At 46.6% G+C, this 27,054-nt stretch overlaps 3 protein-coding genes across 5 annotated transcripts in view; 2 read left to right on the top strand and 1 right to left on the bottom strand.

Moving 5' to 3' along the window:
• The window catches only part of RASSF5 (Ras association domain family member 5), a 28,670-nt gene extending 25,506 nt beyond the window's left edge, over positions 1 to 3,164 (top strand). For both annotated transcript variants that reach the window (XM_071578939.1, XM_071578940.1), the window contains one exon: positions 198 to 3,164. In XM_071578939.1, the coding sequence (XP_071435040.1) occupies positions 198 to 350 (153 nt within the window). In that variant the 3' untranslated portion in view covers positions 351 to 3,164. The remainder of the gene's footprint in view (positions 1 to 197) is intronic.
• A 574-nt stretch (positions 3,165 to 3,738) lies between these two features.
• Positions 3,739 to 13,540, bottom strand: EIF2D (eukaryotic translation initiation factor 2D). 2 transcript variants are annotated; one of them, XM_071578937.1, is made up of 15 exons: positions 13,408 to 13,540; positions 12,211 to 12,401; positions 11,504 to 11,587; positions 9,452 to 9,542; positions 8,703 to 8,810; positions 7,895 to 8,166; positions 7,682 to 7,799; positions 7,163 to 7,208; positions 6,598 to 6,701; positions 6,066 to 6,224; positions 5,305 to 5,394; positions 5,117 to 5,212; positions 4,405 to 4,525; positions 4,086 to 4,260; positions 3,739 to 3,991 (listed from the first exon to the last, which is right to left on the bottom strand). In XM_071578937.1, exons 1-15 carry the CDS (start codon positions 13,461 to 13,463, stop codon positions 3,921 to 3,923), a joined length of 1,782 nt encoding a protein of 593 aa, XP_071435038.1. In that variant the 5' UTR covers positions 13,464 to 13,540; the 3' UTR covers positions 3,739 to 3,920. The 2 variants fall into 2 exon arrangements, with proteins under 2 accessions (XP_071435038.1, XP_071435039.1); XM_071578938.1 differs by lacking the exons at positions 12,211 to 12,401; positions 13,408 to 13,540 and adding an exon at positions 10,928 to 11,050 and having other exon boundaries at positions 11,504 to 11,581.
• Positions 13,541 to 15,419: 1,879 nt separating this feature from the next.
• On the top strand, positions 15,420 to 25,717 carry DYRK3 (dual specificity tyrosine phosphorylation regulated kinase 3). Its single transcript, XM_071578787.1, has 3 exons — positions 15,420 to 15,525; positions 16,153 to 16,268; positions 20,004 to 25,717. Exons 1-3 carry the CDS (start codon positions 15,486 to 15,488, stop codon positions 21,573 to 21,575), a joined length of 1,728 nt encoding a protein of 575 aa, XP_071434888.1. The 5' UTR covers positions 15,420 to 15,485; the 3' UTR covers positions 21,576 to 25,717.
• The last annotated feature ends 1,337 nt before the right edge of the window (positions 25,718 to 27,054 follow it).

The raw sequence follows: 27,054 nt of genomic DNA, 5'->3' as shown, positions 1-27,054 counted from the left end.
GCTGCTGCATCCTGAAGAGTTCTGTCTCATGTGCTGTGCTGACAGAGGAGCAGGACTGGGGTTGGGAAGGATGCCATAGGAATGCTGGATTCCTGTGGCTGTTCCTCTTCTTCAGATTGAGGGGGAAAAACAACCCCCAAAGCCCATGAGGTGAACAGTGTGTGCTCACTTTCCCTCTGTTTCTGCTGGTTTTGCAGTGGGATGCCTTCTCCATCCCAGAGCTCCAGAACTTCCTGATGATCCTGGACAAAGAAGAGAAGGACAAAATCCAGCAAGTTCACAGGAAGTATGAGAGGTTTAAACAGAGACTGCAACAGACCTTGAAAGAAGCCAAGGGCAAACCTGGATAACCTTCAGGAGGCACCAGGCACCAGACTAAGCTAGATACTGTTTTTAAATGAAAAGACACTTCTCAGGACACCTTAGTCACTCTCCCTCTTCATCCTTCCATTAAAGACTGGCTTCCAGCACCCATCCTATTGCATTTTCTTCTTCTGAAACCTCTTATCCCAGGACCAGAGCCAGTCCAAGAATGGGAAGCCTGTTTTAAAACAGGTCAACACACCAAACCCAGCTGCTGGGTGGCTTTTCAGCTGTACCATCCGATGGAGAGGCTCCATGGAAAATCCTCAGTTAAACCCAACAGGAACATCTCCTGGCTGAATGTTTTGAGCAGGGCAACACTTGCTATTTGTGCTTCTCCCAGCAACGTGCTTGTTCCTGTTCAGAGCTGCTGCAGCCCAGGTGGACCAGCTCTGGTTTTGCAAGAAAAGCACAGGAAGCAGCAGATAAAAAGGGGAGGTGGTTGTTGCACCAAACCACGTGGGTGTTGTAGCTGCAACCAGTGCTGGATGGACTTGTTCAGGGCTAAGGTAGCCAGGGAAATGTCAAGTTATGACACCAAGGCAGCTGCAACACCTAAACAGTCTGTTAGTAACTATTACTGAAACTTAGTAATATTAATTGAAGGAAAAGTAATTCGTTTTTATTCTACTTTTGAAAGCAGATGTGAATTAAAGCAGATACCCCTGTTGCTTAGCTAAGTTAGCCAGTGTTTTGAGTTTCTGCTCTGTAGGAATTGGGCTCTGTATTTTAAGAAATTCTGTTTGACAAGTGTAAAGATGATGGTTGGGGCATAGGCTGATGGTTCAGTATTGAATGTTTAGCAATACATCTCCAACAGACTAACCCAGGTAAGCTCAAAACCCCCTCACAAATTAGACTGATTTTGAGCTATGAACAGGTCTGGCACCAAGGGAGAGGAGCTCCAACCAGGGCTGGGGTGTGGAGATGGCACCAAGAGCATGTGAGAAAGCCTTAACACCAGGAGTGAGAGAACTACTGGCCTCAGATGCTTTCTGCTCACCTCCCATCCTGTCCTTCCTCCTGCTGCCCAGGACACACCATCCTTGTCTGCTCTGTGTTGTGCTCTCTCCCTGCTCTCAATTGGTGCTCACCCAAGAAGATTCCCAGGTTTTGCTCTCTCCATGGAGTTAGGAGAGGACAGCAGGTCCCTCTCCCTATCTCAGGGCTCCCTCTGGATGCACACACTGAGCATCCCTGAGAAACCTCAGATCCTGCCCTCGCTCTGAGCGGAGTGCTGGTGGTGCTGGTGCCCTGCAGTGATCACAGCTGGGCAGGGAAGGCTCCAGGGATGCCCATGGCAAGGGATGGGCCCCAGGTTTACTCTGTGCTTCATACCAGGCACGTTGCACACAGCCAGGGCTGGTCCTCCCTCTTGTTTACACAGGACACCACAACAAGGTGTAGGGAAAGGGAAGGTTAATGCTGCTGGACTGGGATGGAGAATAGGAAAGGGTTTCCTGTTGACTTGATGAACAAGAGTCCCTTAGAGCTCACTGTGGGCTGCTGGGATCCCACCTGTATCAAGTGGGAGGGGAGGCAACAGGTTATTGGGTAATGTAGAGGAGTCTAAAATTTACCTCAGTGCCTTTTTTTCCCCCTTAAGTGTGAAAACTTTGCATTTGGGCTAAGGAGGAACTTGGAAGGGGCTTTTGTGAAGAGGCCTCGTCACTCCTGCCCCCCCAGATACCCAAAGTACTGGTGTGATGAGAGGCTGCTTTTGTCTGTAGAGGGATGAGGAACTGTTTTGTTTCTTCCTGGAAGGTGATTGCTTGGGATTTTGTTTCTTTCCAGATTTATGGAGTATGTTTGTTTGTAAACCATATGAGAGTAACTGCATCTCTTAAAGCCCTTGGTTTGTATGAAAGCCACTTTCTGCAGCTCCTGTTTTGGTCAGTAGTGAGAGGGTTTTGCTCCCAGGGCAGGAAGGGCCTCCAGCTGTACTGTACTCTACACCCAATGACCTTTAACAATGTGGTGGCAGCCACAGAGCAGCAATTTCCATGCTCTGGGGCTGTTTGTCCAGTTCCAATAAGACTTACTACTTCACTCTTCACTTGTGAAGCAGTTTAAGTAACATTTATCTAGTGCTTTGAGCCTTGAAAGCACCATATAAATACTTCTGTTCCATCAAGGGGAAAAACACTGTAAAAACTGCCATTGGTTCTGAGAAGTAAGATCCACATGCTTGGTTTTAGATCCCTTTTCTTTCTGGCTAAAAGTTGTGCAGATTTCCTTTTTGGTTGCTGTTTTTCTCCTGGTTTTGGTGACTGTCCCCCTGCCCCTCCCTGGCCCCCAGCATGTCTTTGACAGTTTGTAGAAGGCATGGCTTCTTATGCAATCACTGTGGATGCTGCTGAAAACCTCCTGCCAAGAGGAGGGCTCTTTCTTTCGGTTTTTTTCAAGACAAGGGGCATTTGATGAGTTGTGAGGTCTTGAAACTCAAATTCTCATAGGTCAGTTGAGCTGTTTCTAGAAGAATTTGCCCCTCCTTTAAGTGCAAAATACTGTTGGCAGTGCCTTTGGTTAGCAATTGTCTTGCCTAGGTCGTGTGAGTTTATTTTTCATGTCTACTGTAAAACATGTAAAATACTGTGTATAGGATGGAATAGTAAAGCTTCTATGGGAAAGTGAAATGCATTTTTGCAATGCTGTAATTTATTTTTACTACTCCCTAGTAATTCCATGGCATTTTTAAAAAATGTCTCACTTTCAGCTTTTTTTGAAGGTTCTGAAACTACTTGTTCATATGCAGACAGTGTAAGAGACAATGGTAATAAAACTGCCAGTAATTAATGAAATCTCTTTACTTTCTTTTTCTGGCGCCCTCCTATGGAACTCCCATGTATTAATTCTAAAGGGGGAAAAGAGGAATCATTCCTAGAAGTGAATTTAAATTTTCTAACCCTGCTACAAAGTTTTTAAGCTTCAGTTAAAGAGCTGCAGAACATCTGTGAGACCTGACTGTGAGTTCCATTAATCCTTCTTAGTATTTCAGCTGAGTTTGACAGAATTGTTACCTGTGATAAATTACAGCTGTTGTCCTACATTAAAGTGTATTTTTATATATAAAAACAATACAAACCATGAAAGTCCAGCTAATGGAGTTCAGTCTCAGTGCTGAAATGTCTGATATTAATACCTGGAAATGTTTCAAAGGATAAAATCTAAACTCAAACGGGTTTTATTCCTGACAAACACCATCTATGGCAGAACACACTGGACTGTCCCAGGATGATGTGCTGGAATGTATTTTGCTCACATTTCAATGGAGGTTTATTACATACCCTTGATCAAAGAGGCAAAGCAAGAATGTTAAACTACCCTCAGTAGGAACTCCCAGGAAATATCACCAAAGGATAACACCAGGGGGTTTATTCAGCTTTTTATTTTTATGAAAAATGAACACCTGGAGCAATACAAGTGAATTCCATACCTTGTAAACATCCAGGACTCATTTTTGAATGAACAAGGCCTGTACATGATCCTTGGTTTGTTGGCAGAAAACACTTGTATAAATAATGGGATCTGAGTAATCCTTACAGTATTTTTGTCTCCTACTTCTTCTGGCGGAGCTTTGGAGCGTTTTCCAGGCCTCGGATGTGCTTCCGAGGGAGGTGGAATTCCTCTGCAACACAACCAAGAGCCCACTTGGGGTCAACACTCACAGCTCCAGAAGGAAAACCTCCCTCTTGCTGCAACCAGCCCCAGAATCCACTTACCCAGCAGCATCTTGGCCAGATGGTGGATTTGGTTGCCTTGGATCTGGACCTGAACTCTGTCTTTTGCTCCTGGTACTGGGGTGATGGTGGCACTGGCTTGGACTTTCTGCTGCAGCATGTTGGCCACACACTGTGGGTCCAGACCATACAGCTCAAGGTTCTTGATAATTGTCACCTGTGGGTTTAATCATCATTGCAAACACCACTGCTGGAGGTATCAGCAACTCATGGCTCCTTCATCCCAGAAAAACAAGCTGCCAAAGCTGCTTGTGGAATCTGGGCTGCTGCTCAAAGCCCTTAATTTTAGTTCTCTTTTTACCTTCTTATTTGCTGATCTCTTTTCTATGTTTACACAGATGGGATGAATGGTTCCTTTCCTCACAACAGGTTCCTGTCCAAAACATGTCACTCGGTAGAAGGACTGCAGTCGGTCAAGGCACCTGAACAAGGTGGACACACCCAATTAGTCAGTACAGCAAGGCTGATGTTAATTGTGCTTTTCAACAGCAGCCTCTGACAGTTTTTGGAACTACATGAAAGCCAAGACTGTCCATGGGAAAAGAATTTGTATCTTAATGACTGATGGTGTCCTGCAAAATTTGCATCTCAGCTATGATTTAAAGAAAGGGTCTGACTAAACAGAAAGCAAGTCTACTGAGTCACAAAAAACTACAGCTTAGATTAAAAGATTTACCAGTAACAAATTAGTTCTTGTAGAGGAAAAACCTTATTTAACTTTGCCTTTAAGTTACTGTTCAGCTATTGTTCCCAGACTGGTGAAGCTACTGCAGTTTAAAATTCAGCACAAACTGTGTTACTGACCCCCAAGCAAACTTGGCTTCAGAAATAAAAAGAAAGCAGCAGGAGGAGCCTTAGAAACTGATAAAGAAACTCAAGGTAATAAATACATTGGGTATATTTAGGCAAAGATCTCTGGCTACTCTTGTTGTATTACCAGTAGGAAGCTAAAACTCAGACAGGTCCTGGCTTCGAGCTGTAATTCTGAAAAGGGACATTGGGAAAACAATCACCTGCTCAAGAGGTCATCCCATTTAAGGTGTGAGATCTCATCTTGTTCTGATTTATCCAACAGGCAGTCACACAGAATGGCATTCACCTTGACAAAGCTACACAACAAAAACACCCATTAGAGGCCAATCAGTTCCCTTTTATCCTCTGATTTCAGCATCTCCTGCGGAAACAGGGCAGGACAACTCACTTTTTGTTTGTTTCATCAACCAACTCATTAGTCTTCACGTAGTTAATGATGATGTCTCTCACCTCGTTGCTTGAGAGGACGCTGCCTTTTCTAAAGAGAAAGAACATTTTTAACTTAAGTATTTGGGTGTTGGGTTCTGCAGCTAAGAGAGAAACAGCAACTGCCCTGACTGTTTGTAGCAACAGCAAACTACTGACATTTATCTGCTAAGAAGTGATTTCTTATTACACCTCAGCTGCTCTACACCAGATTAAAGGCTCACAGCAGTAATTACAGAGACTCTAAACCCTTCTGTTCTGGGAGCCTGGTTGGAGGGATGACCCTCATGGCACCCCTGACCTCAGGGGGCCTAGGGAGAACCTGGACAAAAATGCTCAGCTGAAGAAAGGCTGAGTGCCACCAAAATACATCACAAGGAGCCAAGTGAGTTCTTCAGATTATCTGAGCATCCTCTTTTAAGTAAACTATGCCGTGGGTGGGCAGGACATGCCTTATCCAATCGGAAATTAAGACAATGCAAGTAAAATGTATCAATTTTGACACTTGAGCTATCACCTCCTTAGCAGTGAGAGAAGCGATGCTCTCACTGAAGGCGGCTGTCACAGCCTCACCTTTCTCCCCTTTCTGAAGCCATCAACATATTCTTGAGTGCCACAACACGTGGCAGGGACCTCCCCAGGAGGGCTAACAAGTGGTAGCAGCAGGTTGGTTAGTCCCTCTCTTCATGTAACATGGTTTTGTTGTACTTCTCTAGTGCTTACCCGTGTCCAGCTTCCTGAAAGAGGGGGATCATTTTGGCTGGGACCCCATAGAGAGGAGTGATTTCAGGAGCATGGTACACTTGTTCCCCATCCTCATTCTTGCTGTCTTGGGCAGAAGAGGCTGAAGAAAATCCTTCAGGTACTGCAAATGCTTTAATGCTGAAACAAGAGTTGTTTGGTGTGAGTGAAAGGGATTGAAACTGCCACTTGCAGTGCACTGGAGTATTGATAACCTGTACAGAAACAGGGCTCAAACCCCCTCTAGGGCATATTAAGATTAGGAAATGAGGGCTCAAAACCCCTCTAGGGCATATTAAGATTAGGAAATGAGGGCTCAAACCCCCTCTAGGGCATATTAAGATTAGGAAATGAGGGCTCAAACCCCCTCTAGGGCATATTAAGATTAGGAAATGAGGGCTCTACAGCTATTCAGGAATTCAAGTAGAGTACAGAAAACTGAGCTGGATGAGCAGATTCCACTCCTTATTTCAGAGATGACCAACTTGTTTAAAGACTGTGATGTTCTACTTACTCTGGGTGTTTCCAGTCCACCTCCACAATGCTCTCCACACCTTTGCTCAGCTCCTTCACTTTTAAGATCTTCTGGTTCTGCATACATTGCAGGAATTTAGAGAACTGAGGGAAGGAACCATCAGAAAGTGGAGTCAAGCATTTTAAATTCTTGTTCATGTGCTTCTGACTACCTTAAAGTTATTTGGTAAATCAGAAAAACATCTTTCAAAGCAAAAACACCCCCCCACACACACCCTTTGCTTCTCTAAACACAGTAACTGCTAAGGAGCAGTGAGTGCCTCTATAAAACAGAGTAAAGCAAGTGTTCCTTTGGGGTCTCATATACAGAGGCAGAGAGCATTAGCTGCATTCCAAACAGATCCATGCTCATGATTTCAGGACAATTATTTCCCCCCCAGATCCCACAGGAACAGAGAGCTGAGAAAAAGAAGCTGACTTTTAAGAACAGCTTCTAGGTTTTTGGTTTGTGTGTTTTACTAACACTTGAGCAATTCTAACTTTAAACTTTTTGTTTCCTGTTTCTTATTTAATTATTGAAAATAAAAACAACAGAAAAACCTCACCTTCTTATAGCTTGATTTCTTTATGTCCAGTTGTTGTCCAGCAGGGCTACAAATGGATTTTTTAAAAGTTCTTTAGTTATAAGTCACCCTTCACTTCTTCTTAAATCTTGCTACTTAGGGTAGAAGTTTCTTAACAGTGGAAATACAAATCACACAGAGAAAGGATTACTTGAAAGAAACTAATAAATAGAATATGATGAGAGAAACTAGTGCTGAAGTTCTTGCAGGCAAACAGCCATTCAGGTGACTAAACCATCTTGAAACAAATGTCAGGCAGCTCAAGTTGGCCACCAAGTGCACAGCCAGGTCTGGACATTCCTTACATCCAATTATTTGATGTAAGGATTATATTTGATCAAAGTATTTGATGTCAGAAGTGAGTCTAATCTTAGACCACCTTAGATAAGGACTGGATTTTACTGTTTAGTCAAAAACTTCACCCTAAATATCACTCAATATCCACGTTTTAAAGCCCAAATCCCAGCATGCACATCCCCAGACAGCCCTTGTTCCACGTACCAGCAGGAGAACATGTGGCTTCGTAGAAACGTGCTGGTGAGCAGAGGGAGATCTGCCTTCTTTACTTTGCATTTTAAGGCATGAAAAAAGCACTGACTAAACAAAGCATCCATTTGCTCTGCAGGGAAAAAGAGGACAAGTAGGCTGGGAGTTGTCCGTGGGCTTCAGCAAGGCAAAGGGGCACAGTGTGGTTTCATTTGTGTGCAGGAATACCTTGTGGAGTCCTGCTCTCTTCAGGCTCCTGCTGCTCCTCTGGGCTGGCATTTTCAGCTGGTTCTGCAGTTCTGTTCTCAGGCAGTTCCTCCTTTCCCAGTTCTGCACAACTGTCTTGTTCCTTCAGGCTCAAATGCCCCATGTCCACGTGCTGCACTGGGGCAGGGGGGGAGCTGCTGACAGGCCCTTTCCCCTCCTGCTCTTCCTCATCTCCAGCACAGTCTGGGACCAAGGGAGCTAAGGTAGGAGGACAAGATTTGTCACCATATTCCCTATAAAAGGAAGAAAAAGCATAACCTGGCTTTCTGTTTGCAGCTTTGAAACCCACAGGACAATAAACAAATGCCACCCTGAAAAAAAAGCACTGGCAGATTCACAGATCTTTTTCTGCATTCTTAAAACTCTGAAATTTAATTTCAACTCATCTTCCTCCATAAACTTTGTGTTCCCTCATCAATCTTAACTTAAAACTGGGCAGACCAGTTGAACCTAAATGCAAAGCAACTCATTTATTCAGGTGAGATGGGCACAGTTGACTGTTGATGAGCAAAAATTATTCAAAGTTCAACGACAGAATGATTTGGGTTGGAAGAGTCCTTAAAGCTCATCCCATCCCACCCCTGCCATGGGCAGGGACACTTCCCACTAGACCAGGTTGGTTGCTCCAAGCCCAGTCCAACCTGGCCTTGGACACTTCCATTGGGTTTCCTCAATTTTATCTCTGTTCTTTCAGTTCTTGTGCACAGATTTTGATTTTAGCAGAGTGAGACTTCCTCACATTTTCCCCAAGGCCTGGCAATGTACCCACCAGAGGTGATCCAGGTAAGTGTGCAGCACAGCAAAGCCCTTCCCTTTCATCCCACCAGCCAGCATTTCTGCAGTGGACATGGTGGCAACAGCAACTGCCACTGGAGCTCTGGGAAAAGAAGGGACAGTTAGAACAGGACCACAAACACAGAGTGCTGCTGGACACAGGCTGTGCCACTGTGATCTACTGAACTGCTTTTACAATGCCCTTGCTCTTTAGAACCTGTTTTTTTCCTAAGTATCTATGTATTTTATGGTTATCTTTCTGGCATGTAAAGTGTTCCAAATAATCCCAAGGGTATGTGCAGCTGGGATGAAGCAAGGACAGATTCTTGCTTTTAATAAATTACCAGAAGTAAATGCATGGCCAAAAGAGAGTGGCAGTGAAGGAAAAACAACAGCTTTAGCACTGCTCCCTCACTCAGATTTTCCTCACAGACAGAAAGATAATTGTGTAAAATATAATATTTTGTTAAAAAATTGCTCTGTTTCAAAACAAATCTACCAGTTGTGTCCCCACAGGTCCCAAAGAACCAATTTACAAAGCTGTCCACCTCAGCTCAAACATATCCTAACCCAGAATATTTTTTCCCTGCTGTATTTTCCATTTTTGAAGTCCACAGTGCATCAAATGCAGGGGATCAATTCTGCTTTCATTTCCTCAAAATCCCCAGAGTCTTCCTGTTAAAAAAACCCACTCATTTCATTTTTATTTTCTGAAAAGGATATGAATTGAAGGACCCTCTGTACCTGTTTCCCGGGAGGGTGACAGCACAGAGCGTGCCCTGCTCCACCTGAGGGAAGCCAGAAGGTGGCACCACAACTCCTGGCAGCATCAGATCTGTGGGAAGAGCAAAGTGCATCCATTTCTCAATGAAAGGCTCAGCCAGCACCTCCTCCACCCCCATCCCTCCTGTTACTCAGCAGAAACACAGCCTGTTCAGAGCTGAGCACATCACACAAACCCCGATTCTCTCTTTGTCCTGGTAAGGCAGCATTTCCTCCCTGTGGAGTAAGGGATCCAACTCATAAGGGTGCTGGGCTTATCCAAAAAACTGCAGAGCAGCTGAGCTTGCTCAGGCCTGAGGGACTGTTTTTAACTGAAAGGCACAAGCTCCCAGTCTCGAGAGCATCTCTCTTCATTAATGGCACGGAAAGAGAAAGAACAAGGAGATGTGTCTGGAACTCCCCATTCACTCTCCCCTGCCCAAGGGAGGTTATCCCAGCAGCTCTCCCTGGATCTGACACAACAGCTGTGGATCCTCAGGAAGGAGGATCCTTCACCATCTCCTTGCTGATCTGCAAAGAAACTGCACACCTACTTCTTCAGCTTTCCATCCCTGGGATGAAGAGACTGGCATGTGAGTAAAGGAGTTTTCCATGCTGCAGGTGTGCATGATGCCATCACCAAGTTATGTAACAAGCACCTGCTCTCCCTCACAGTCTCCTGGTCTGACCTGCATTCCATGGTCTGGTTTTGAAGGTAACTCACTCATTTCCCTCAGCATCCCACATTTTACGTGTATGCTGAAGAAGCCAACAAGATTTCTGCCCCCCCATTCACTGTCACAAGTACTTTGAGCAAATCTAGAATGAACTCTGCAACTGCAACCAAAGCTCCACATCACTGAGGACAGAAATCACACAAAAACCTACGTGTGACCAGGTAAATGGCAGTAAATTATGTAAAGAACCAGGGCAGATGGAACGTATTTGACTTCATGGAAGAGGTACCACGGAAAGCACTAATATGCTTCTCTTTATAACTGAATGTTCCCTCAATCTGCTCCCCCCCAGGACTGATCATGCCTTTCCTCTCCCTTCTGAGAAGTGGCTCTACCTCTCCCCCTGCCTTTGTGGCCATTGTCTCCTGGCCAGCTCCTTATCTTTGGATCCCACCCAGAGGTAGCCTGGTTGCCATGGGCAATGAATGATCCACAGCCCTTTCATCAATGTCCTTCTCCCATTAATAAGTCTTTCTTTTTTTCCCCCAGAAACTGGGTCATTACAAGTCAGCAGCGAGGCTTGCTCAGATGTCTGTCACAGCTACACATTCAGGCTCTTTATTTTCCCAAAAGCAAACAAAGGGACTTGAGTTCTACTTTAGATACTGTGTAATGGAAAAAGACACCTCATGAACACTTCCAGGTAGAGCCCAAGGCTGCAGCAGCTGCAATTTAATCTTTTTCTGCTTGAGCAGTTCAGCAATTTAAAGTTTATAATGACCTGATTCTCCTGAGTCTGAACTGCATCCAAAGCAGGTTCCAGAAAATACACTCCTTTCTTGTTAGTCTTGATCCATAATGAGGTGGTAGAGCCAGTAACCCAGGAATTCAACTCAAACCTCACCTGCACAAAACACAATTTACCTGACAGTGACTGAACTGCAGGTTCCAATATCCACTCACTTGTTATCCACAGGGTAAGTTGGTTCACTCAGACCTGACAGGCAGCAAAGGGGGCAAAGGGACTCAGCTGCTCAAGGGAAGTTATAGAAGAGACAGAGCCATGGCACAGGCAGTTCTGTGTCCCAGCTCAGAGCTGCTCATCACCCTGGCAAGGTATTTCCACATCTGAGACTCCCACACACAACAGGTTACTCCATTTAAACAGCTTAACCTACTTTGTTTCATTCACAAACTTTTTTTTACAGCTCATTTATTTTCCTTCTTACAACACCACCACAAATTACTTTTCAGTACTTATTCTTTATACTTGTTTCAGGTACACTTTTGCCACTGAGAAAGATAACAAAAAACCTCCTTTTTGCAGTGCAAAGTGACAGAGTTCTGGTCCTCTTACCTGCTCCTCCTGCAAGTTTCTGTAGCACAGGGGGCCATGTGGAAAAGGCAGGGAGAAGATCTGGGTAGACCCACAGGGTGTACACTGTTCCAAAACAGAACCACATTTTAAAATGCATCATTAAAAACATCTCTAGCTGTTGCTTCTTCCCATCTTTAAACTCTCCTGTTAACCAAGAAATCTGAAGTTAGAATAATCCCCCAATAATTAAGAGATGTGATGGAGGAAAACAAGCTGCTAGTTAGTTCAAGCTCCTGTGAGTTATTGTAAAGGATATAGATAAATATTTGCATTATTTTCCTTAAATCACAGCCACTATGAGCTAAAATTCTACTGCCACAGGTAAGACTGGGCATGGGAAAAATAAAAGCATAGAATATATTACAGCAATTCACAGTACAACAATTGCAGGGCTGCCCGAGAGTGGATATCATCCTTCTTGAAATTACACCTTCCAGTGGACAAGGGACAAAAGGGGCTAAGATGCCAAATTATGGCTTAAAAAGCTTTTTTTTCCTGGTTTCTGAGCACATCTATTTCCTTTTTTAAAAAGAATCCAGAAATGCCACTGATTTTACAAGGATGTTGGTAGAATAAATGTACCAGAGAGTATTAAGTGTACAGACACAACAGTGATAAGTGCTTAAGACAGACACAGAGGAATATTTTGGGAGTGAGGGAGGATTATTCCAGTCTCCTCCCCATACCTGTTGGATACAGAGCCTTCTCAACTTCAAACAGTATTGGGTTCCTGTGATTCATGTAAACAGTGATGGCCTCCCCTTTGTGAGAGTATATTTTGATGACATTGAGCTCTTCCTTGTTTGGAATAAACTCAGACAGTTGTTCAGCACTGAGGTTGGGAAAAGCTGCTGCAACATCATTTCGTAGCTTTCTCCTGCAATGATGAAATCACAAACGTGTCACAAAGCTGTCCAGACCATCAAAATAGTTCCTAGATCAGTCATGACTGTTTTGTTGGCTGTTCAGGAGATTCCCACCTTTCCACAGACAATATTGAAGCGTTTGTGTCCAGGTTTACCAATGAGGTTGGCTGCATGCTGGGAGAATACTGGGGAAAGGCCCAACATACTTGCCCTGCTCAATCTTCCTCAAACATCTGTTTGGTGTCTTTGCCTCTGTTCAGTGCTGTGATTTCATCCCCTCTCTGAGCTCCTGAGCACAAACCTGGAGTGTCCCCATTGCTCAGCCCATCACCCACAGGGGGAGCAAGGGTCAGCCAGATTTCCCTGTCCCCAAGTTTTAATTGGTGCTTAATTGGATTTTAAGGCTACATGACCAGCACAGGGTGGGTTTGTGTGGTCACTCACCAAAGTGCCCAGTGAATCTGAACGAGCCAGCCCAGCACCACTGCTCAGGAACATAACACAGAATTACAGAATCCCAGAATGGTTTGGGGTGGAAAGGATCTTAAAGATCGTTTAGTCCATGGGCAGGGACACCTTCCACTGGCCCAGGTTGCTCCAACCTGTCCTTGGACACTTCCAGGGATGGAGCAGCCACAGCTTTTCTGGGCAACCTGTGCCAGGGCCTGTCCACCCTCACAGAGAGCCATTCCTTCCTCGCATCCCATCTAAATCTACTCTCCTCCAGCTAAAAGCCATTCCCCCTTGTCCTGTCTCTCCACGCCCTTACCCAGAGCCCCTCTCCAGCTGCCTTGCAGCCCCCTCTATGTCCAAAAAGCCACTATAAATACGCACAGAAAGCACAACAACTCAGTTAAACCTGCCTTAATTACGGCAGCACCCTCACGCCAAACGCACGCTGCGAGCCCAGGCCGGGAGTTTATCACAAGCAGGCGGCGAAAGCAGCGACTCCCCGGTCCCTGCAGCGATCCCCGGCCCGGGCAGCGCTGCCCGCGCCCGCCCCGGCGTGGCACTCACCGGTCGGAGCCCTTGATGGCGGTGTTGGCCCTCACGCGGAACCCCCGGGCGAACATGGCGGGCCGTCCCCTCAGCCCGCGCCGGCCACCATGGCGCCGTCCGCGACGGAAACCGTCCGGCTGGAAACGGCGCCCGAGCCGCGCCGGGGCCGGGCCTGAAACCCCGATCCGACACCCGGCCCGAACCCCCTGCCCGACCCCCCAGTCCGAATCCCGGCCCGAACCCCCTGCCCGACCCCTCGGCTCGAACTCTCGATCCGAATCCCGTCCCGACCCTCCGACCCGAACCCCTGGCCCGACACCCGGCCCGAACCCCCGATCCGAACCCCCGGCGAGACCCCCGGCCTGAACCCCTCGACCGGCTCTGGGGTCCCCCCCCACTCCACCCCGGGCTCCCCCACACTTGGCGCTTCTCGGGGATTTTGCAGGTTTGGGATTGTTGTGGAAGTTCCAAGCTGTTTCCTGGGGGTCGTTCTCAGTTGCGTGTTCAGTGATGGGCTCCCACTGCGAGGTTATGGGGAGTGTGGGGGGTTATGGAGGGTTACAGCACTGCAGCCTTCACATTGTCACTGAGGGGGGGAAATCCCTCCAGGATCTCCGAGTCCACCCTGTGCCCATCCCCACCTTGTCCCCCAGCCCAGAGCTCCGAGTGCCCCATCCAGTCCTTCCTTGGACACCTCCAGGGTGAGGACTCCAAACCTCCCTGGGCAGCCCCTTCCAATGCCTGACCACCCTTTCCATGGAGAAATTTTCCCAATATCCAACCTAAACCTCCCCTGGTGCAGCTTGAGGCCGTTTCCACCCATCCTGTCACTATTCCCTGGGGGCAGAACCTTCTCCAGGCGGGACCACTCCAGCTCCCTCATCCTCCTCACAGCATTTGTGTTCAAATCCCTCCACCAGCCTTGTTACTTTTCTCTACAACACCTCCTTTTAGGGAATTTAGAGAGTGATGAGCCGCTCCCTGAGCCTCCCCTTCCCCAGCTCCCTCAGCTTCTCTTCAGAGGGCTTGTTCACATCCCTCCACCAGACTTGTTACTGTTCTATAAAACTACACCTTTTAGGGAGTTGTAGAGAGAGTGATGAGGCCTTACCTGAGCCTCCTTCTTTTCCAGGCTGAACCACCCCATCTCCTTCAGCCTCCTGGAGCTCAAATCCCTCCACCAGCCTTCTCTGGACCTGCTTCTTTTAGGGAGTTGTAAAGCGTGATGAGGCTCTCCCTGAGCCTCCTTCTTTCCAGGCTGAACCACCCCATCTCCCTCAGCCTCCTCACAGCACCTGCATTCACGTCCCTCCACCAGCCTTGCTGCTTTTCCCCGGCCCCTCTCCATCCCCTCGCTGTCCCTGCAGACCCGCGCTGGGCCCCTCAATGTCTCTGCAATCCCGGCGCTGTGTGAGGGCAGAGCCGTGCGGGGACCCCCCTGTGCGCGCTCCCGGCGCTCTGTGAGGGCAGAGCCGTGAGAGGACCCCCCTGTGCGCGCTCCCCGGCGCTCTGTAAGGGCACAGCCGTGAGGGGACCCCCCTGTGCGCGCTCCCGGCGCTCTGTGAGGGCAGAGCCGTGAGAGGACCCCCCTGTGCGCGCTCCCGGCGCTCTGTGAGGGCAGAGCCGTGAGGGGACCCACCCTGTGCGCGCTCCCGGCGCTGTGTGAGGGCAGAGCCGTGAGGGGACCCCCCAGTGCGCGCTCCCGGCGCCATGTGAGGGGACCCTCCCGTGAGCGCTCCCAGCGCGCTCTGTGCTGTGCGCGCTCCCGGCGCTGTGCGAGGGGACCCCCCCTGTGCGCGCTCCCGGCGCTCTGTGAGGGCAGAGCCGTGACGGGACCCCCCTGTGCGCGCTCCCGGCGCCATGTGAGGGGACCCGCCCGTGCGCGCTCCCAGCGCGCTCTGTGCTGTGCGCGCTCCCGGCGCTGTGCGCGGGCACCGCCGTGAGGGGACCCTCCTCTCTGTGCGCGCTCCCGGCCCGGCCCGGCGCGCTGCGCATGCGCGGGCGGGCGGCGCGCGGGGGCCGTTCCCGGGGCAACGGGCGGGCCGGGGCGGCAGCAGCGCCGGGGATGGCGCCGGGCCCGGCCGGGCCGCGACACGATGCTGCTCGGCAGGAAGCCCGACGGGCCCCTCGGAGCGGGTGAGGCGCCGTCCCCGCGGTTCCCTGTGGTCCCCGTGTGGTTCCGCCCCGTCTTGTCGCGATAGATGTTGCGATTTTAAGTTTTCCTCTCACCCCACCCCCTTCCTTCGGCTTTCTCCCCCCTCCCCTTCAGCTCCCCAACCCTAATTCCCACATCGCGTTTTTAAAGGATAACCTGCTTTAAAGGATAGTCGCCCTATCAAGTGGGTTTAAGTGGTTTTGCTCGTTTTGTGCTCGTTTGGGATTATCCTGCTTAACATGGGGAGGGTGGTAGGTTATGTTTCTGCAGGGAGTGTGGTGCTTAATGTTTCCTAAGGGAGTGTGGTGGGTAATGTTTCTAAAGGGAATGTGGTTAATGTTTCCTAAGGATGTGCTCGCGGTGCAGGACTCGATTAGTGAAAGAGAAGCTCTGAATTAGAAGTATCACAAATTATGATTTCCCGAGAGCGTCGCGCTCTGCCGTGGCATTAAAATACAGATAAATTTCAGAGATCGTTTAATGAGCGAATGGGAATCGATGATTTTGCAGGTTAAAATGTGGTGAGGGAGATAAATGTCAGCGTTTGGCTCCGTGTCTGGCGGTGCGAGTTGTTGTGACTAACTGGTTTGTGTGTGGGACCTTTGCAGGCAGGTTTGGAGATGGATTATATGACTCCTATATGAGGATAGATGAGTTTAGATACCAAGAGCCTGCAAATGAAGAACGCAGCCCCTCTGGGCTTCCTTCCCTTGCGAGACCTCATGTGAGTATTTTAAAGTCATTTGTGTGTTCACGTTGTGTTGTGTGGCCGTCAGAACTATCCAGGAGGGAGGTACCTCCCTACAGAAGAAAACAAAGTGGGCTTTTGCTCTTTAGTAGCTTATTAACGTTATTGTTTTCACTAAGCATAAAAACGATGTGCTGTTCTCACTGTAGAACTTGCTGGCGGCCTCAGGAATCCCATCTTGGTGTGTCCTCAGCTCGTGTTTTAATCAAAAAAACTTCACCCGGGGCTGAAATGTTCTGCCCTGTCACCTTGTGTGCTGAAAAGCAAATCCACACACGCTTTGCTTTACCTCCTGCACGTTTCCATTTTAGTTCCCCTCATGAAAATTCCAATGGGTAAGTACTCGGGAACAGCAGAAGGAGCAGTGTGGGTTTGCACGGCTGCCAAACATCTCACAAAAGTATCTTTCTCCTCTGAAAACTTGGGCATTATCTGTCACTTGGTTTGCTCCCAAAATAGCTCGTTATGGACTGAAGGTGTTAACAGGCTCCTTCTCGAGGGCTGTGTTCGCTCCCCGGCTGGGAGATATTTCCCTAAATTATTCAGCTGAGCAGTAGTGGTCATGTTGAGCTGTACTTTTGTACACTGATCTGTCTTTTAGATGGATTTATAATGTGTGTTGGCCGTTGTTCAGTTCTGGCAGAAGGGAAGGAGCTTGAGCTTAAAAAAATCTCACTCTCTAAAAAGTGCAAATAGACATTTCCCCGAGTAAGATGCATTTGAAAATCGTCACCTTGGGGGATTTTATTCTAATTAATTTTTTTTTAATTAATGTGCAAACTCAGGGGCATGGGTCTGTGTTTTCCCTCTTTGGCAATGCTGAGGGAGAGAAGAAGGAATTTAGAGTTTTGTTGAGCAGGAGAGTTTGAAGAGTAGTTGGTTGGGTTTTTTTGTTTGCAGGGATGTGGAAGGTTTTCAACTGGAGTGCTTTAAGTTGTATTGTAATTTCAGGAGTTCATTACTGAACAGAAGTCAGTAGAATGGAACTATCCAGTTAAATACAAATACAAATCCATGAGTGTTTTATTTGACTGGTGTATTTATCTTCATCTGTATTTTGTCCCTGAAGCCTGTTAACTTCTTAAGGCAGGATTAAGGCTTAGAACATGCCCAGTTTTGGATGGTGATACATCAGTAAAATCCAACCTCAGTGGTGTCAGGCTTGCAGAAACTGAGGCATGACATGCAGTGGGGATGCTCAATTTTAATGGAAAGTATCTGGATTTAGGTGATACTTGGATTCCTTGCAAGGTTTTTCTATTAGGATGTGATGTGACATGAGAATTGAGGTGACTGCAGTGCCCATTCCTTCATCTGAGCTCTCTGCTGTGGGAACACATGGGTTGGATTCTGCCTGTTTAATTCAGAAAATATCTGATGCACTTTTGCAGAGCCAGTTGTGCAGGAATTGGACTGTTCCTTAGGAATTGAAATGAAGTTCTTTTGGTGAGAGCTTGAGTTGTTGTCAGCCTAATTTCTTGCCTGTTGATAGCACTTCACCACTAAAGCAAAACCTGTGGTTTGTAAAATAAAGCCATTGTGAGAAAGCTGCTGTTGCCCAGAAGTCAAATCATCTGACTCTGAGTGCAGCTCTTGTGAGTTCAAGTGAAGATGGATCTATATTTGTGTCTCACCATCATGTGGCAAATGGTTTTGGGAGTCCTCTAAGCATGAAAATTGAGAACTTACTACTGTTGAGTCAGGTTTGAAATCCAAAGCCACAGTTCCTTCATTAAGAAATCATCCCAGGATAAATGGAATAATGAATTCCATGTTTATTTAGGGATTCAAAGGTACAAAATGTTTGCTGGGAACAGCAGCGTGAGCCGAGTTGTTGCTGCTCCTGAACAGAGAATATTTAAACCAGTGGGAACCTCCTTCTGTGTTTATATTCTCTCTTTATTTGTAAACTTACTGTTTGGGTCTGCTGGGCTGGATAGTCTTTTAGCCAGCTCTGAAAAAAAAGTCATTCTTATCTGGGAGGTTCAGCCAGGCTCCAAGAAGGGGCGTTTATTGGGAGTTACCAGGGCTGGGCTGGGCTGGTTTTGCTTCAGACTCTCTCCAAAGGTGTGTCTGTCCCCGGGCACTGCATTTTGGGGTTGATAGGACACAGAGGAGTGGAGCTTAGTAGGATGTATCTGCTGGCCCCTTGTGTGACTTCTGCAGAAAATACCCAGTTTGGGGGGCTTGTGAGCAAGAATTAACATTTCAAGGCAGCAGCAACAAACAGACCCTTTTAAGAGATGTGTGTAGTTGTTTTTGGCAAGAACATTCACTTCCCTTATTTACTGACCAAGCCAAGATGTTGGACTGGATGTAACTAAAAAGGCATTTGATTTTATTGCTGTGGGTCTGCAAGTTTATTTATAATTTTTGTTTGATTCCTGTATAGTTATTTTGGTTTTCAGGGCTTCGGTTTGGCATGTGTCTGAAATCTTTATTTTTAGATTAAAGGGCAAAATGGAAAACAGATGTTGCTACTCCAGTCAGGGTTTCCTCAGCCCTGCATGGGATGGGGCAACACCTCTGTGCTGTCCATCAGCAGGGGCTGCCAGTGAGCAGAAAAGGGAATAACTGCTGTGCTAGGAGGGAACTGACCTCTGGGGAGTTCAGCATTTACTAAACTGTAAAAATGACAAGCTTGGAAAATTTCACAGTGTTTTTCTCACCTTCTATGGGTTTGCTTCAGATGTAAATATTTTAGCACATGGCAGTGACAGGGAGTGGTTATGGACTGCTGAGTGGGAGTAGGAGATATTCTTGACTATTCAAAGCTTTTAAGTCTGTCTTAAGATAGTTGTGCAGCTCTCTGTTCTCTCTGGTGAGCAGTGACAGCACCTGAGGGCAGGGCTGGAGCTGTGCCTGGGCAGGGTTAGGTTGGATTTTGGGAAAAGGTTCTTTCCCCAGAGGGTGGTGGGCACTGACCAGGCTCCCCAGGGCAGTGGGCACAGCCCCGAGGCTGCCAGAGCTCCAGGGGGGTTTGGACAACACTGTGAGGGACAGGGTGGGATTCTGGGGAGTCCCGTGCAGGGCCAGGAGTTGGACTGGGTGATCCTTGTGGGTCCCTTCCAGCTCAGGATATTCCCTGATTCCACCCTGGTCTCACAGGGAGTTGTGGACACAATGATCTTTTTCCCTTCAAAGAACCCCCCCCTTTTTTTTGTTTTTACAGGATGGTTTACCTTGTCTTGCCCTGCCATCCTTCTGCTCCCAGGCACAGCTGTGTCACACCAGCCATATGTCACCTGCTGGTGTTTCTTTGTCTTCCTTGGCCACTTGTCTGTGCAATATTCCTGCCACTTCTCTGCACGTTCATGTTACGTGTCCCAGACAGGTGCAAGTGGCTTCTGTTGCTGGTTGTGCTGCTGCACCCACGTTTCAATCTAAGCATAGCTGGTCCTGGCAGTTTGCTGACTGCAGATAGGTATTGTGTCCTTTTTCAGTGTTTGGCTGTCCAGGGTTTCCCTTTCTGGATTTAAAAGCACATTGCATCTGTGCAAGTGCTGTTCCAGTGAGTTGCTTTCTCTTTGTGTACCTTTTTATAGTTGTGCTTCTAATTTTAATTAATTTAATCCAGCATTTTATATTTGTTCCTAATAAATGCCAAACCTGTTGGTGTTAATGATTTTTTTTTATGTTGGTATTGCTTTTATTCTTAGTGTGTGCTTTAAAAGATGAATTCAAATCCTTATTTTTTTTCTCTATCTGTAGGTTGCCATCAGCAAACTCATGATGAAGGATCACCCTCTGAATGGAAATCAGGTCAAAGTGGAGCAGCTATTTGAGGACTCTGGCAACAGAAGGAGCAGTGGTCTTCAATCTGCAGGAGTTGGTGGTTCAGAAAGAACCCTCCCTTCTCTGACAAAAGATAAAATCCTAGAGAGCATAAGCTCTTCCAAACCTGGGGGCAGTTCCTGCAAAGCACTGAAATGTCTTTCCCAAGCCCCAGAGCAAGCTGTCAAACAATACAAACACCAGTTATCTGCTTATGAGCAGCAAGAGATATTTAATTTTTCTGAGATCTACTTTGTGGGTCCAGCTGCAAAAAAAAGACAAGGAGTCATCGGCGGCCCCAACAACAGCGGCTACGATGATGACCAAGGCAGCTACATCCATGTGCCCCATGACCACCTTGCCTACCGCTATGAGGTGCTCAAAATCATTGGCAAGGGCAGTTTTGGACAAGTTGCCAAAGTCTATGACCACAAACTCCACCAACACTTGGCCTTAAAGATGGTTCGCAATGAGAAGAGGTTCCATCGCCAAGCGGCGGAGGAGATCCGGATCCTGGAGCACCTGAAGAAGCAGGATAAAACAGGCAGTATGAATGTGATTCACATGCTGGAGAGCTTCACCTTTAGGAACCACATCTGTATGACCTTTGAGCTCTTGAGTATGAACCTGTATGAGCTGATTAAAAGGAATAAGTTCCAGGGCTTCAGTCTCCAGCTGGTGCGGAAGTTCGCTCACTCCATCCTGCAGTGTTTGGATGCCCTTTATAGGAACAAAATCATCCACTGTGACTTGAAACCAGAAAACATCCTCCTAAAACAGCAAGGCAGGAGTGGAATCAAGGTTATAGATTTTGGGTCCAGCTGTTTTGAGCACCAAAGAGTCTACACGTACATCCAGTCTCGATTCTATCGGGCGCCCGAGGTAATCCTGGGAAGTCGCTATGGAATGGCCATAGACATGTGGAGTTTTGGTTGTATCCTGGTGGAGCTTTTGACTGGATACCCTCTTTTTCCTGGAGAGGATGAGGGAGACCAGCTGGCTTGTATGATGGAACTCCTTGGAATGCCACCCCAGAAGCTTTTGGATCAGTCCAAGCGAGCCAAGAACTTCATCACCTCGAAGGGCCACCCTCGTTACTGCACCGTGACCACCCACGCGGACGGCAAAGTGACCCTGAGTGGGACCCGCTCGCGCCGGGGCAAAGTCCGGGGAGCTCCAGGGAACAAGGACTGGGTGACAGCACTGAAGGGCTGTGATGACCCCTTGTTTATAGACTTCCTGAAGGAATGCCTGAGCTGGGACCCTGCCACACGCATGACTCCCAGTCAGGCCCTCAGGCACCCCTGGATTTGTAAACGAACGCCCAAACCACCCCCTTCGGATAAAACCACCAACAGAAGGATTTCTGGCTACACAAGTTCTTTCCAGGGGATGGGCTCCAAGCTGCCTCCTGTGGTTGGAGGAGCCAGCAAGCTGAGGGCTAATTTGGGCTCTGACCCTGGCAGCAGCATTTCTCTCTCCTCTGTGCTCCCCAAACTGGTCAGCTAGTGGGGAATGGTGCATTTCCACAGTACATCCCTTGTGTTTTAACTGTCTGTTCACAATGTGCAAGGAAATTAAATGCAGAGGTTTTTAATGGAGGTACTTTTTATTAGAGGCTAAATCTTGAATATTCAAAGGTCAGTCAAAATGTTCACATTTAAGGGCTAACTTTTATCCAGTTGCCTCACTCACACTGTGGTGGGTGTTCCATTACTGGGGAGGGCAGCTCAGCTGGTGGGTACCAGGACAGTGTGGCAGATGTGCTGTTTAAAAATGTTTTAGAAATCAAACTATTTCTTATCATGGTTTTACAGATTCTTTTATTTCAGGCAAAAAGGGAACTTGATTTAAAACACGTATTTTCAGTTATCTCCAACTGAACTCTTCCTCTTCTGGGGAAAGTTTTTACATCCCTTGTCAAAAGCACAAAGGCATTGACATAATGCATCAGGAACTTGCAAATTGCTTCAGTTTGAAGAATTTTATTTCTCTGCTTTTCCCTTGTCTGTCCTGAGATTTTAAAAAATGCCATAGGACATAGATACCAAAAAAAGATTTTATTTTTGGAAAAGAAAATACTTAGATGATAAAATTTCAAAGGAGCAAAGAGATGCCATGAAACACAGGATGGAGCTCAATAAAACAATGAATTTCTGTAACATTTGCTGTTTCCCATAGAATTCTGTGCAAAGCCTGTAGGGGAATTTGAGATCAGGCCTGGGCCATCACAAGTGTGTTTCAATTGTGTTTCTTTGGAGCTCAAATTTCAGTCATCAGTTCTGCCAGGTGTGTGTCTTTTTTTCCTGTGCTGTTTCTAAAACAAAAATTAAGAATTAGTTTGCATAGAAGTTTGAGATTTGGGTAATTTTAAAAAAATATCTTTTTGTGTAGAGTGAATTCTATTCAATTACACAAAGTTCTTTTAATAAAATGCAAACATGCCACTCCTGTCAGAGAAGTAGAACTTTTTAAGGCCCAGGTTTGTGACTAGAAAATGAGGGAGGGGGAAACACACATCTAATAATTGGAATTGTGCTCTGAAATCTAAACAAAATCTGTAAAAACATAACCAGGAAGGACTGATAAGCTGCAAGAACTGGTGGATCCAAATGAAAATGTTGTGGGAAGAGTTGCTTTATTTCTTGTTGTATTCCTTTAGGCCTTTGGGTGCCTCCATTTTCTCATTCTTGAAATCCATGAGCTTGTGTTTCTCTTCCTTTATCTCCCAAGAACATGACAGGGTGGTGTGACCTGTCATGAACAGCACAGCTTGTTGGGATTGGTAATTCTTGCAGCCTCATGGCCTGAGTCCATTTCCAGAATTATCTGATCCCTTGCCAGGTGTCTGAACACAATTTTAAATACAATTCAGAGCTTTTATGAACAGAAGGTTTTAAATTTAATGGCTTTCTCTGTAGAAGGTTTTGAAGAGACTCTGAGTTTGCAGACAGGAGTTACCAGGGTGAGCACAAGTTCAGTGGGAGACCCTCCCTGGGAGGAGATGGGGCTGCATTCTCTGCTCTCCCTGGTTAATTGAGCACTGGGGAAATGCTGGGTGGAGGCTGTGGAAAAAGGCAAATCCACAGAGCCAAAGCTCCAAACTTCCCAGCTGAGGTTCCCAGGAGTTGAAATTGAGGTTCTCATGTATGTAGCTTTTCTGAGTTGTTTTGTTTTACAAGTGTCAATTCAATAAGCTCAGTAATAACATTAAAATAACAGTCTAGCTTTTATCTGAGCAGCCACCAGCATGTTCATGGGTCACTTCAGAATAACACATGGCTGGTATTTTTTATTTGGCTTGGCTGAGGGAAGTTTTATTTGAATGGAGACCCAGGGAAGTGGATTTTTGGGGGAAGTAGCAGAAGACACCATGCAGTAGAATCTCTAATAGATTTGGCACATTTTCAAAAGCCAGAAATCATCTTCTTCCTCCTCTGCCCTTTACTTTTACACCTGGTGGGTGAGGAGAAATGAACCTTTCAGGAGCAATAGCTTGGTAGGAAAGATGCTGGAAAACACTTTATAGAGAGAGCAGAAGGTGATGGTGGTGATGGGGCCTGGCAGAAGGAGCTTGTTGGTGTGCTGGGAGCTGAACAAACAGCTCTCTTGGGAACACCCAGCAGTGTCCTGGTTCTAAATCAGTTTGTCTATAAAATGCCACATGCAGAGTAATATTTTTGCTGTGACTTCTGGGAAGAAATGACTCTGAGGAAACTTCTCTGATGAACACACAGTAATCTCACTTGAGGCAGGTGCTGTAAAGCTGCAGATAAGGTAATTAGCTGGCAAAAACATGGCTTTTTATCTAGAAAATGTGTTTAGCATGCCCTGACTGCACCAGGTGCCTGTTAGGGGTTGTGTTTGTTTAAGACTGGATCTTACTTGGGACTGCTGTATCTGGAAAACAAACACATGGTTAAGTGTCTGGGTAATCTGGGGGTCGTGGCTGTGCAGGTGAGAAGGAAAAGGAAGGGTCAGCAGATATTTGTTGTCTTGAAAAGGACTTCTTTCTAACCCAGAGAACATAGCTGAGAATATTGAGCTCTTGTTTCCAGTTACTAATCTCCAGCTTGAATGGGAATTCTAGTGGTCCGGGGACATAAAAATTCCCATCAGACTAACTGGAAAGATTTAATGTGACTTCTGTGGAAGGGTGAGTGTGTTGCACACAATCTTTTTTACCTGTTAGGATTTAAGGCAGCTGAAAATTTTTAAGCAACAATTTATCAGTAGAGGTTCTTTCCAATGATCATCCTCTCTAACACTACCTCTGAAACAAACCCAGGACCCTTTTTAAAGGCTTTTCACTGCAGGCTGCAGCTCTTCTTGGTTTTTTTCTTGTTTAATACTGATAGCTGTTCTGGCTGTGAAACCTATACATGATGATCTCAGCAATGTCTTGCTAATCCCAGGCACACAAGCAAAAGGCTGATGCTGCACCCAGAGATCTCTGCTGAAATGATGGCTACAAATCCCCTGCCTGCCCAAGTTTAAAGCCCTTGTGGAAGTGGAGAGCCAAAATAATATGGAAAGATCTGTGGAACTTGTGTGCAGCACCCAGCTGAGACTCCAAACCAGCTGTGCTCAGAGACTTTCATGGAAAAACCTGTGGCTTTTGCATGTGTTGAGAACTCAGAGCTGTGGATCTCTGGCAGTTTTGGGAATTGGATGTTGTGTTTTTATACTTGGTGCTTCACAGAATCATGGAATCATTGAGGTTGGAAAAGACCTCCAAGGTCGAGTCCACCCACCCCTACGGATCCCCCCCTTGTCCCCCAGCCCAGAGCTCTGAGTGCCATGGCCAGCCATTCCTTGGACACCTCCAGGGGTGGGGACTCCAAACCTCCCTGGGCAGCCCCTTCCAATGCCTGACCACCCTTTCCATGGATAAATTCCTGCTGATGTCCCACCTGACCCTGCCCTGGCCCAGCCTGAGGCTGTTCCCTCTCCTCCTATCCCTGTTCCCTGGAGCAGAGCCCAACCCCTCTGGCTCCCCACTCCTGTCAGGGAGTTGGAGAGAGCAAGAAGTTCACAGACACCACCTGATGAATATTTTTTTATTAATTTAACAGTGGGTTTGGGAAATGTGTACAATTCTTACATCCCATAAGAGCCCTCGTGTTCTAAAATGCCCCTGGTACCTTCCAGTTCTGTGACTCCCACTGTACCATGTGAAATCCATGACTCCTCAGAGCAGCCTTGGGTAGGGGCACACTGGCCTGGACTTCAGGGAGCAGTGACTTGAATCCAAATAAATCCTTGCAGAGGGGCTCCCTGGGCCAGGCAGTTTGTGCTGCTCAAAGCCCCCCTGTTCCCTACACACAGCACTGTGCCTTAGGATCTTACCAGCCAACATCTGTCTCGGTGCAATCAAACTCCTGCCCAGGGTTTCTTACTCATTGCAGATGTTCATACTAAATGTCTACAGAATTTACAGGTTAGCCTTTTTATTCTAAATATTGTGATGAGGTGTAATATGGTGGGGAATGTGGAAAACATTGAAGGTGCATGTGAATATAACTCGCTGGGAAGGAACATTTGGGAAATAAGTCAGTCTCAAACTATGTATCTAAATGTAATGAGCAGAGATTTCCTAAAGTTGTATTTCGGGTCGTTTTTAAAAGAAAATAAATACATAATTTTCTTTAGCAATAGAGTGTGCAAATTCCTCAAAGTCCTTGATTAAAACCAGAAAAAAAGTATTAATTGTTTCCAGCTGGTGGAACTTACCTTGTGCTGCCAGACACCACCTCCTGTGGCATCCGACTAGAGGAGAGAAGCTTTTCATGCTGTGAGTAGATGGTTTCAGTGTGTCTGTGCTAAACGTGAGGAATGCTCTGCTCTGACAAATGTTCCTCTCGTTAACAGTGCTGTAATTAGAACACACCACAGTTTTGCCATGACATTCTTCAGTTGTCACTTTCTTATTCAGCCCACTCGAGATCTTTTTAAAGCCCACAATCCTTCTTATCCCCAGGCTGAAAGGAGAAATCCAGTAATAGCCACTTAGGGAAGATTTGCTTTTATTAGAAACCTATAAATGGGTAACCTACTGTACACAAGTGGATATTGGGATGGTTTGAAGATGAAATCATGCTGCAGGAAAAGGTCTGTAGCTACGACCTGTGTGATTAAACGATGTGTGTTACACACAGAGAGTTTGAGGGCAGCACCACGTGATGTTTTTTCACCCTTGTTTTAATGTGGGTGAATGGAAAATATTTGATTTTTAAAAAGTTTGCAACCTGAAACCAGTACATAAATATATATATTTATGTGGAGACATTTAGATGCCTTTGTTTATGGTGTGTATCTCTGTGTGTGTGCATATATATATGTGTGTGTGTAAATCTATATATATATCTATGTTCAGTCTGCCCTTGCTGCTGAGTCCCTTGGACAGTGACTGAGTGGCATTTTCTCAGACACAGCACCTCAGTTTAAAAGAATAAGCTCACCCCCCCTGCTGTAATTCTTGTTGATGTAACATGATAAGGTATTGTAGCCCAAATTCTGCTGTCTGAGCTGCACAGGGCACTGTGAGGGCAAACACTGCTTGGTGCCAGCCCAGGAGCTGGGAATCCAATCCCAAAGCTGTGTGCACATCTTTCTGCCTGGCTAAATTGTGCTGAGGGATGTTGATATAAAAACATCCAGCACAAAGATTCAGAGTGTGGGGCAGAAGCCTCTTGTCACTTGTGGTGTATTCCAACAATTGTTACAGTGACAGGACAAGGGGAGATGGTTTCAAACTGAAAGAGGGCAAAGTTAGATTGGATTTTAGGAAGAAATGCCTCACTGTGAGGGTGGGCAGGTCCTGGCACAGGGTGCCCAGAGAAGCTGTGGCTGTTCCATCCCTGGAAGTGTCCAAGGTCAGGTTGGACAGGGCTTGGAGCAACCTGGTCTATGAAAGGTGTCCCTGCCCATATCAGGGGGTGGGATGGGATGCTCTTTAAGATCCTTTCCAACCAAACCATTCCATGAT

The sequence above is a fragment of the Pithys albifrons genome, chromosome 28 (genome assembly GCF_047495875.1).
Source record: "Pithys albifrons albifrons isolate INPA30051 chromosome 28, PitAlb_v1, whole genome shotgun sequence".
NCBI lineage: Eukaryota > Metazoa > Chordata > Aves > Passeriformes > Thamnophilidae > Pithys > Pithys albifrons.
The sequence above is the reverse complement of the archived record's forward strand: the minus strand, read 5'-3'. Positions and strand labels throughout refer to the sequence as shown.